The 11,307-nt window shown below is 49.0% G+C and overlaps 1 protein-coding gene across 1 annotated transcript; it reads left to right on the forward strand.

Annotated features, from left to right (window-relative positions):
- Positions 1–2,603: 2,603 nt before the first annotated feature.
- On the forward strand, positions 2,604–9,963 carry LOC123952249 (putative DBH-like monooxygenase protein 2). Its single transcript, XM_046021551.1, has 13 exons — positions 2,604–2,891; positions 3,782–3,928; positions 4,442–4,603; positions 4,825–4,908; positions 5,654–5,821; positions 6,017–6,119; positions 6,302–6,468; positions 6,807–6,898; positions 7,129–7,225; positions 7,367–7,426; positions 8,525–8,655; positions 9,305–9,419; positions 9,721–9,963. The coding sequence occupies exons 1-13, from the start codon at positions 2,604–2,606 to the stop codon at positions 9,961–9,963; spliced, it is 1,857 nt and encodes a 618-aa protein (XP_045877507.1).
- Positions 9,964–11,307: the final 1,344 nt, after the last annotated feature.

Consider the following 11,307-nt stretch of genomic DNA (forward strand, 5'->3'; position numbering starts at 1 on the left):
TGAACAGGGAGAGAAAAGCCCAGTGGGTGGCCAGAGGGAGCCCAGGAGCAGAAACCCTGAGGCTGCAGGCACTGGCTCCCAGCTCCCTCCCTCAGGCAGGCACTCTGGCAGGTAGACAGATTTCAGGATAAGGGATTCTGGCCCCATCTTGGTTTACAGGGCTGGCTGACCTGTCTCCCTGTGGCTCCCTCCCTTTGCCTTAATCCCCAAATGCGATTGGGATCAGAGTGTCTCTGACACTCCTGTTATCTCCTCCCTGGATTCCTGCTCCTCAAGGTCAGTGCCTCCCCAGCTCCTCCTCTTGTCCTGGCCCTGCTCCCATCCTGGGTCAGCCTCCCCGCTCCCATGCCCAGAGTTGGCATTATGGTTGCTGCCTTGGGAGATAGGTTTTTTCCTCCCACTGCACCCCAGTTCCTACTCAGGTGCTCACAGGAGCAGCCAACAACCTCAGCTGGGTCCTTACCCTCTTTGGTGAACTCAGTAGAAAATGAAAAGAGTGTGCATACCCTGGATGGAGACGTAAACAGATGCTCCAGGCCCTGTATACCACGGTTGGAGCTGAGTGCCTCTGTGAGATGTGGTCCGGTTTCTGGGCTGGGGGGTGCCTCCTGGGCACATGCCCTTGTTAACTTTTCAGAGCCTCTCTATTGTCCTGTTGGAGAAAAGACACCAGGGTCAGTGAAGTGATTTCCAGCTTTGGCTTGGCTATGTCAGCAACTGGATAGAAAAAAATGCCAGGCAGTGCTCGGGTGGCTCAGTGGATTAAGCCTCTGCCTTCAGCTCAGGTCATGGTCTCAAGGTCTTGGGATCAAGCCCCACATTGGACTCTCTGCTCAGCAGGGAGCCTGCTTCCCCCTCTCTCTGCCTGCTGCTCTGCCTACTTGTGATCTCTGTCTGTCAAATAAATAAATGAAATCTTTAAATAAAAAAATAGAAAGAAACAAAAACAAAAACGCCAGGCATACAATGAGATGTGTGTCCCCTCTCTAAGAAGCAGCCAGCAGATGACAACTCCCTCCACCAGGGCAAGCCGTGGCAGGAAAGCACTGCTGGTAGCTGGGTGCCCTTTGGATGTCTGTAACCTAAGCAAATCGTGGAGAGAGCGCTGGCCCGGGGGCAGATCCCCTGTGTGCCAGTGTTAATTCCACCTCTGACTGCATGGGGTATCGGGCACTACTCCTGTGACCGCTTGGTATTTCCTTTGCCTCATCTAAAAATTGAGTGAACCAAAATTCCTTTTCACTCTGGTGTTCTAATAGTCTAACATTCCTTCTGTGCTTTTTTTTTTTTTTTTTTTTAAATTAATTAATTTATTTTTATTTGCTTATTTACAGCATAACAGTGTTCATTGTTTTGGCATCACACCCAGTGCTCCATGCAGTACGTGCCCTCCCTATTACCCACCACCTGGTTCCTCAACCTCCCACCCCACCCCACCCCCTCCCACCGCCCCTTCATAACCCTCTGGTTGTTTTTCAGAGTCCATAGTCTCTCATGGTTCATCTCCCCTTCCAGTTTCCCTCAGCTCCCTCTCCTCTCCATCTCCCCATGTCCTCCATGTTCTTTGTTATGCTCCACAAATAAGTGAGACCATATGATACTTGACTCTCTCTGCTTGACTTATTTCGCTCAGCATAATTTCTTCCAGTCCTGTCCATGTTGCTACAAAAGTTGGGTATTCGTCCTTTCTGATGGAGGCATAATACTCCATTGTGTATATGGTTTGAAAACCAAAGCACTTGTCCGTAGGGACCCTGGAGTGGAGTGAGAATCACTAAATGTGACTTCTCTGGCAGGCAATTCATGGAAGGAAAGGTAGAGCACCAATGATCCCAAGGGCCAGTTTACGTTTATCTCCCATTCTCTCCCTCTTCTTCCCCTCTCCCCCTTCCTCCTTCTCCTTGCCGCTCCCCAGCAATATGCAGAAACTCAGGGCTGACCCAGACTTGCCCATCTGGAAAGCTGATTATGGCTCCTTCACCTCTATGTGTCCTTCCAGGGATTAGTAGCAAAGACTCCTCCGGGAGATGGAAATCATAGCCTTCCCCGAACACCCCCTCGGAAACTCCTCTCCTTCTTCTGCTGCATTTCGTCAGTCTCGCCCTCACCCCCGACTACGCCCCAGTTCCAGATATAGAAAATGCCCATAAAAGCTGGGGCCTGGGGCAGGTGCCAGAGAGCAGAGTGCGCCGGAAGGACATCCAAGGATACGGGGATGGGCGGTGCAGAAAGGGAGAGAGAAATAGAGATGAGGAAAGACAGAGAGAGAGAGAGAGAGACAAGGAAAGAATAGCAGGGAAAAACCAAACCAGGGAGGACCCTGTCATGGGTTGGGGAGGAAGAGTCTAATGACCTTCTCCTGAGAATCTCGTGTCAAGTCCCTGCTCTGGGACAAGAGCACTCTGCTCTGCACCCTCACTGGGCACCCCACACCTCCAGAGTTATGTAAGTGGCACCACTCTGAATCCAGAGGATAATCAGATCAGAAGAGCCCCCGTCGGTCCCTCCCCCATGGCACGGGGCCTAGCACAGGGGGAAGCAGGTATAAACCCACACTTCCTGAGTGTCCGTCTGTGCGAGGGATGCTCCAGACCCCAGGAGCCATGACCTGTGCCCTGCTCTTCAGGCTTCTCCCACTTATGGCCCTGGTGGCCTCCTCCCAAGGCAAACGCCTTGGCCCCACATCTCGCCTGCGTTATTCCAGGTTCCTAGACCCTTCCAATGTCATTTTCCTGCGCTGGGACTTTGACCTTGAGGCAGAGATGATCACTTTTGAGCTGCAGGTCCGGACAACTGGCTGGGTGGGCCTGGGTGTCACAAATCGCTACACCAGAGTGGGGAGTGATCTGGTTGTTGGAGGAGTCCTGCCTGACGGCAACGTCTATTTCTCGGTAAGTCTGAGGGTGATTCCCTTCCGAGGATGAAGGTCTCTTGCTGGGTTGAGGATATCTCTGGGTCCAGGAAGGATCCACATTTTCCAAACTTATGCAGGCACATGCCCAGAACACCAGCTGACTACTGACCTCTCCTTACAGAAATGGTCCATTGGAGAGTTCCCAACTAGGTCTTCTGGACTGCATGTCCCTAAGGAGCTAAGGAGTGGAACCACTGGACTGAAAGAGTCCTACAACACTAACTGCAGGTCAATAGGGGAGAGTCAATGTTATTTGAGACCAAGTCTTTAGCCCTAATTTCTGTTAAACTCAGTCAGATGGGCAACAGCATGCAGTGGTCTAATAACAACAGCAGCAGCTACAATAATAAAGCTTAACATTGTTACGTACTCTTGATCAACCAGGCATTGTTCCCAAATCTTCCCATGTTAAACCTCACAGCCTCGCCATGAGGTACATGATTACTACCCCATTTTACAGATGAAAAAGCAGCTCACCCATTTCTCCCAATCTCACCCACAGGAACTGCATTTAAATGGGTAAGTGTCAGTGTTACGAGCTACAAGAGAGGACAAATAGCATAGAGAGTTCAGAGCATAAGGAGCTGTCAAGGACTGGAGATGCAGGAACACTAGGATTTATTGACTTGAGATTTGGAACGGGAAAAGTAAATCCAGGTCAAGTGGTGAAACCCCATCAGACACTGTTTATCCCTCTGCCCCAGGGATCCATCCTATGCCATGCTCTGTTCCAAGAGCAAGTTATGAAATAAAGGACCAGATTCTGCTAATTTAGTACCTTGGGGTTACTAAGGGGACACCAGCTTCTCCAAGGTCATGATAATTGGGGCTTCCTGTTCTTACTCTTTGATATTCACTGGACCCCAGGATCAGCACCTGGTGGATGAAGACACTCTAGAGGAGGACGGGAGCCAGGATGCCGAGTTGCAGGGGCTGATGGAAGACGCCGTCTACACCACCATGCGCTTCTCTAGGCCCTTCCGCTCCTGTGATCCTCACGACCAAGATATTACGGTAAAACAGTAAGGGGGGAAAAGCATTCAACTGTAAGCAGATTATCCTTTCAGGGATGCGGAATCAACCCCAATCTAGAACATGCATGTGTCTCAGGCAATCGTCACAGTTCCCAGGGGTTCTGTCCCTAGCCACATTTCCAGGCACTTCCCCAGTTGTGCCCCTCTCCAAATCCACAAGCCCTCCACAGAGTGAGTCCCCCATGGATTAAGCACCCACCCCAACCTCCCTGGCTCCCCTCTCCAAGAACCTTCCTTGATTTCACTGAACTTTAGAGTGTCATTTCTCAGATGTGGACACAGGTATTGAGAGGGAATGTGACTTGCTCAATATTTCCAGCAAGTTGGCCCCTGAAGTAGAACTAGAACCTGACCAGTTCTGACCCCCCAGTCAGAAGCTCTTTCCACTCCACTGTGTAGATGTGAGCAAGTGATTTGTGTCAGTCCTTGGGTGTGGGTGTTTGTGAAGTGCTATTCACGGGCAGTAGCACCTTGATGCCTATGACACCTCCAGAGTGACACCATAAGGGTGTTGGCCACCTACGGCCTGGATGACACTCTGAAGCTGGATCGGGACCGTACTTTTATCAAGTCCATCTTCCTGCTACAAATAGTCCATCCTGACGACCTTGATGTCCCTGAGGATACCATCATTCATGACTTGGAGCTCACTGATGTAAGAGTCCTCTACCCATCCCGCCACCTCCAAACCTCCTTCCCATCTTCCCACTCAATTTAGATCCTCCTTTTGCACCTAGTACTTAGTACATTCCTTGAATTGAGGTTACCGTGACTTCCTATAATTCCCTAAGGACCACCAAGCTGGTCTGTCCCTCCCCTGTCTTCTCTAAGAGCCTCATTTCCAACCCAGCTCAGCCTTTATGTGTCCTTCTCCAGTTCCTCATCCCAGAGGATGACACCACGTATGCCTGCACCTTCCTCCCTCTCCCCATCGTTAGCAAGAAGCATCACATCTTCAAGGTACAGTGAACCAGACACTGCTAAGGCAATTGAGCAGTGCAGTGGGCACAGTCAACTCTGAAGGGATGGTGTTTAGAAAATTGCTGAGAAGAAGCTGAAGAGAAGTAGTTTCATGCTTTCCTGAGACCAAAACTATAACTCCCAGCGCTGTTCTATACGAGCCCCACAATACAGCAGAGATTTTGATGAAGGTCATCAATTAGTGTTTCCAGAGAGCAAAGTAGAATCCCCACCTTGGACCTAGAATTGTGCTCATGGTCCAGGAGGAAGTTCAGTCTAGGGGGACAGGGCCAAGGGCTGTCAGGTTAGTGAAATCTGGCCAGAGGGAACTCCAACATGGTCACCTGCTTTCACAGTTGAGTTATTTCTAATTTTGGTCTTACAAAAACTAGCAAATGTGTGGGAGTCATTTTTTTTCTTTAGAGGAGAATACAACAAGTCATGTGCTCAGATATAGTGGACTGCTGAGGTTATTAAGGGAAAGTCAGAAGTCTTGGGGATATTCTTGGCTAGATTTAGTATGTTGTGCACTCAGGGGAGGAGTTTAAAAGGGTGAGGGCTGAGAGAGAATTCAAACAAAGTGGGGATAAGTGATGGGTTGGGGAAGAAAAACAGAGAACAAATAGAAAAGAAAGAGACACAGAAGTGGGAAATGGTTATAGATTTATTTGGGGCAAAGAGGATGGGGGGAATAGGACTTGACATAGAAGTTCTTGACCATGATCTACCCCCTTCTCTCACCCAGTTTGAGCCCAAGCTGCTCGTGCACAATGAGACGATGGTGCATCACATCCTGGTGTATGCTTGTGGCAATGCCAGTGTTCTCCCCACGGGCATCAGTGACTGCTATGGAGCTGACCCTGCCTTCTCCCTCTGCTCACAGGTCATCGTGGGCTGGGCTGTCGGGGGCACAGTGAGTCCTGTGATGAGGGAACTAGGTGGCTAAGGGGGGTGGGGTGCATGTTGTCAGATGACTGGGATTGCTGGATTGATGGCAGACCAGAAGACAAAGGAGGTCTGGGATGAGGGCCAGAAAACATGGGCAGGTTCCAGTCCTTGCACCTAGCACCCAGCCCTTCTTGCTGCCAGATCTGCTTTCATCCAACAGAGTTACCAGTTTCCAGATGATGTGGGTGTCTCTATTGGCACCCCCTTAGACCCACAGTGGATCCGACTGGAGATTCATTACAGCAATTTTCACAACATTCCTGGTAAGTATCTAGAGCATTTATGCAGGAAAATCTGGGGCAGCTTCCTGATTCTTATAGGTGTTGGGAAGCTGCTGTGGGTTGCACGCTGGCTTGTTTTGGTCATAGCCCTGTCCCAGCTTTCCTCATGTTCTCACATCGTGACCAGCTCTCTTGTCCTCTGTCATTGTTCCATTCCACACCAGGCATTTATGACTCCTCGGGCATCCGATTATACTACACCGCACAGCTGCGCAAATATGACATGGGAGTCCTCCAGCTGGGCTTCTTCACCTTCCCCATCCACTTCATACCCCCAGGCGCAGAGTCCTTCCTGTCCTACGGGCTGTGTAAGACAGAGAAGTTTGAAGAGGTGAAGCTGGGAGGCACATCTTCCCTGAGGTTCCTTGTTTCCCATCACAGATCTGGGGCTGGTCCATAAGCTCACACACCCTGAGTCTGAGACTTGGAGAATAACTAGAACCTGGTGCTCAGGAGAACCACTAATGTGAATCATGCAAGAGAAGGAAAGAGTTGGGGCTTTGGGGACTGTGAGGTGGGGCGGGAAGAGGGTCCAGGAGGGCCCAGGAAGAATGAAAGGGGCTCCTGTCATTCATACGAGGAAGGTGTCAACTATTAAGGGAGGCAAATGGAGGAACAGGGCAAGATGCGAGTTCTTAGCAAACCAGATGTGTCTCCTCCCCATCACAGATGAATGGGGCCCCAGTGCCTGACATACAGGTGTATGGCTACCTGCTTCACACCCACCTGGCTGGCCGTGCTCTGCAGGCTGTGCAATACAGGTAAGGGAAGACATGGACTTGAAGCTTTCCCATCTGCACATGGGAACAAATTTGAGGATAGTTATTTATTCTGCAGTATAAGGTTATGCTTGGTTGGGATAGGAGGAACTGGAACTAGCCCTAGAGTAGAGGTGGTCAGAATAAGACTGTGGAAGGAGAAGTTTTCTGTTTTATGTGCAACCTCTCCCCCACCCCCAGCATGAGCTCATACACCACTTTGTTCCCTCTAGAAATGGAGCACAACTCCGAACAATCTGCAAAGATGACTCTTATGACTTCAATCTGCAGGAGACTCGAGATTTACCTTATCGAGCAGAGATCAAACCGGTGGGAGCCTGTGGGAAGGCATGACTGGAGTTGAGGGAGGGGAGGCAGGATCAGAAGCCATTACTGTTGGCCAAGAGAGTTCCAAGGCTGTACCAGTCCTTCTGTGTCTTACTTTCAGCCTTCATGTTTCACTCTGAATAGGGAGATGAGTTGCTGGTGGAATGTCACTACCAGACACTGGACCGGGACTCCTTGACTTTTGTAAGTACCTCCCTCCCCACCATGGTCAAGCACAATGGACTCAGAATAGAGCCCATCCCTGGCCTTGGCCATAGAGTGACTCTGTTTATTCTAGCTGAAGGCTTTTTCTCCCTCCAATAGTATTATCCACTCACATGGGGCTTTTCATGCTCTCACATCCCTGTGATTGTAGGTTGGGTATAAGGATTCCCTACTTTTCCTGTCAATGACCAGTAACACCATGAGAAGACAGCATGCTATAGTAAACCAGAGCATGGACTCGTGGTCTCCATGCCTGGTTTTGAATGTCACAATCACTAGTTTTCTAACCTTAGACAAGTTATTCAATCTCTTTGTGCCTCAATCTCCTAATTCAAACAGGAAATAATAATAGTACCTCTTAAAATTGTTTTAAGAGTTGATTAACCTTTATAAAACATCTAGATCATTTTCTGGCTTATAGTAGATGTTCAGTTAGTTAGCTGTTGTTAGTATGGTCATAAGGAACCCCATCCCTTTTGTGTGTCAAGAGTGGTTCAGTGCTTATAGGATTCCAAAGGGGTTGCATGCTATTGAGGAAGAAACTACAGCCATATATATTATTATTATGCAAGGTAGAAAGTGATACATACTGTAAGACACAAATGGGGATAATGCACAAGGGGATTCACAAGAAAAAACCTTAAGACCCTCCTATGGTGAACTGAACATGTGACATATTTGAAAAGGTCCAGCTTTAGACATATAGAGATGAGGAATCCTGGAGAAAATCAAAAGGGAGTGCCTTTTTCAGAAAACTCAATATCTTCTCTCATTTTCTCAACCATCTTGTCTTTTCAAACCAGAGCAGAGGCATGGAAATGTAGAGGACAGGGCAGATATTATTTCTTTGTAAATGATATCAGTTACTGTCCACCAACTGGAAGGAGAGGAGGGGAAAGGAAAGGGTGTGTAAGAAGTAGATGAACATTCATTCAGCTGGTTGTAGATTCAGGGAAAATGAAAACAGCATCCTTGGTAGAATGACCACCTATACTATTTCTTACGTGCCTTGTCCCCCTCTCTCTGCTTGCTTTGTGAATTTGTGTTCCATTTCTGTCTCTCTCTCTTCTTCCTCAGGGGGGCCCCAGCACCATTAATGAGATGTGCCTCATCTTCCTCTTCTACTATCCCCGAAATAACATCTCCAGCTGCATGGGATACCCTGACATCATCCACGTGGCCCATGAGCTTGGGGAGGAGGTATCAGAGTGAGTCATCCTGGAAAAGAAGACCTTCAAATGTGTGTGGGAGGGGTCTTGGTCTGACTCTCAATGCTCTGACATAACACAGAATAGGGGTTTCCCCTCCCCATATCGATGAGGTCATCCAGAAAGGCAGGTAAGAACTGACCTCTAAGAGTTAGATGACTTACGTACAAATTCTCTGTCTGCCTTTATCTTATGTGCTACCTCACTCAGTCAAAGACTGTTTACTTTTAAGTAATGACCCTTAATTATTTAGGGGTGATGGTTGTCTCTGAGATTTGATGAAAGCCCTGAAACTCCTTTCCCAGGAAATTGCATATCTGTGCAAACACACCCATTCCACATACAATTTCAGGGCGTTTACATGTTCCCTGAATCACTCAATCCACCTTCTTGGACTTCAAGGCTCCCGGATTAAGAACTACTTCTTTAAAGAGTCAGGAGTTTCACTTTTTCACTTTAAAAAAAAGTGCTCATCTGTGAGTTTTGCTATCTGCCAAATTCACCTGCCAAATTCATGGTTGTCTATTGAATTGTGAGGCATTCCTTCTGGCTTATGCCAACGTGGAAATAATGCTAACAAACAAGAAGGCATTTTTGTCAAGGCTTTAAGTTGACCCTAACCCATCGTGTGTTCCCCCGCCCACGGCAGCCCCATGGAGGGCATGATGGCCATGAACAATATTGAGTGGACCCCAGAGAACATTAAGAAGGCTGAGAAAGCCTGCAAGGAGGCCCAGCAGATGGTGATAATAAAGACCATTGATGTGAGTGTCCCAGGAGACAGCACCCTCTGGGGATGGTGCTGGGCTAAGCCAGGAAAAGAAGGGAGGAAGCCGGTGAATGACAAAGGTGGGAACACTGGGTCAGGAAGGAGGGGCTGGGGAGCAGAAAGATGCGCTGGTGCTGTGCTGCTCTGGACTGTGGAGTGGTGGTGGGGGGGGGGTCTCCCAGCTCGTTTATGAGGCTGCAAAGACTGGGGAATCAGCAAGCAAAGGCTGAAGAGAGGAAATGAGTGGGGGAGGAGTCTGTCTTTATGCATTTTCTCCCATTTTCCTTGTGCTTCAGGAATTGGTGGAAAACACGACAGGCTGGATTCCGGACATCATCCCAACTGCTCAGGGACCCTGCTTGGAGTCCTCTGGAGGCAAAGTGGAGCCTCAGGACAAAACCCCTGCAGGCTTCAGGGCTGCACCAGTGGCCCTCTCGGGCTCCAGCACTGCTACGCTGAGGCGCCTCTCTCTGGCTGCCCTCTTGTTTGGGCAGGGGGCTCTTTCTTGGCTTCTTGCCACCCTGCGAGTTGGAGTCTGATACTGTCTCCTCATTTCAAATACTCAGGTTACTCTCTGCTCAGCCTTCCTCTTATTATCAAATACAGAAATTCCCCTCTGCTTGGGCTCTCCGATGTCCCCTAACTGTGCCCCTTCCCATGACCCAGGCCACGACATTGCAGGCCTGGGGGTGTCACCTATTCCATAAAGGCTCTTCCACGCTGAGGGAAGCAATTCAGCCTTTAAAGCTTTGAAGACCTAATGGGACCACATGTTTTCTGACAAAATCCAGATTCAAGGCTGGACCACTGAGAACTCTGATGCTCCAGAATACCTAAGGGGATGCCAGCTGGGGAAGTGACTTGTGTGAAGTGGGAAAGGCCTCCAAACCCTCCCTTGCCCATGCTGACCATAAAGGGGGCTCCTGGTTCTCCTTTCTTGTGGCATTTTTTGCTCAACCCTCCCTGTGAGGCAGAGGCAGCAAGCCACATGTGGGATTGGTAGTAAAGGGAGAGGCTGTGTTTATAAAGGACAAAGCTCAAGATATCAGATTAAATAAAATTTAACTTGCTTCCTGTTGCCACCTCCTTCCTTTGAGCCTTTGGTCCAGGAGAGGAAGCTGGGAGGGCTCTCGAATGGTTCAGTATAAGACATACAGAGGGTATTTGAGGATCCGGTTGCCTAAAAGGCAACATCAAATGCAGTCCTTGCTCTTCTTACCCGTGCCTCTACTAACAGATGACTTTCGTTTATCCCATCAAGTGTCACATTCTCAACACTCAGCTCACTAGGGGTCAAGAGCCTAACTGGCCAGGCAGGGAGAATTGGGCTCTGAAAACAGGTCAAGGCCAAGGTGGAGTGGGGCAGTCCTTAGCTCTGGAGCCCAGGGCATGTCAAGAAGTTTCACATGGACAGAGCAGGGAATAGACACAAATCGTCTGAGCAGTCAGGCTGCAATTTGCAACCACAGTTGAAAGGGAAGGGTGCATTGGCAGTGACTGTTCTGGGTTTCCGGGGGGGTAATTCTGTTTTCTAAGCTTGGGAATCTGTGTAGCACCTTCTCCTTTGAGATTTAAAGTCACCATGCCACTTTACGAATTGCAATTGCGTTGCTCATTGTTCTTGTGCTCTGGTAGGGACTCCTTCTCTGGTGATCCCGAGGTGTTTAGAGGAATCTTAGCCCCTTAGAAACCAGGGATCCGGCCTCAGTAAATTCTTTATCACTGCTTGAGGGACCAAGCATTGACTGAATATCATAGCCCTAGTTCCTGGACTGAGGAGGTATGTGCGAGATACTGAGCCCATTATCTTTACTGTCACTTCTTCTGGAGAATTCTGGAGGCTCTGTTCTAAGATGAGGCAACATCTCCAGTGTTCACCTTCA

Source organism: Meles meles, chromosome 10 (genome assembly GCF_922984935.1).
Source record: "Meles meles chromosome 10, mMelMel3.1 paternal haplotype, whole genome shotgun sequence".
Classification (NCBI taxonomy): Eukaryota; Metazoa; Chordata; class Mammalia; order Carnivora; family Mustelidae; genus Meles; species Meles meles.

Coding starts and splice junctions, on each gene's coding strand:
- LOC123952249 (XM_046021551.1), top strand. CDS start 2,604: ATGACCTGTGCCCTGCTCTTCAGGCTTCTCCCACTTATGGCCCTGGTG. Junction 2,892..3,781: donor ACGGCAACGTCTATTTCTCG/GTAAGTCTGAGG, acceptor ACTGGACCCCAG/GATCAGCACCTGGTGGATGA. Junction 4,909..5,653: donor AGAAGCATCACATCTTCAAG/GTACAGTGAACC, acceptor TCTCTCACCCAG/TTTGAGCCCAAGCTGCTCGT.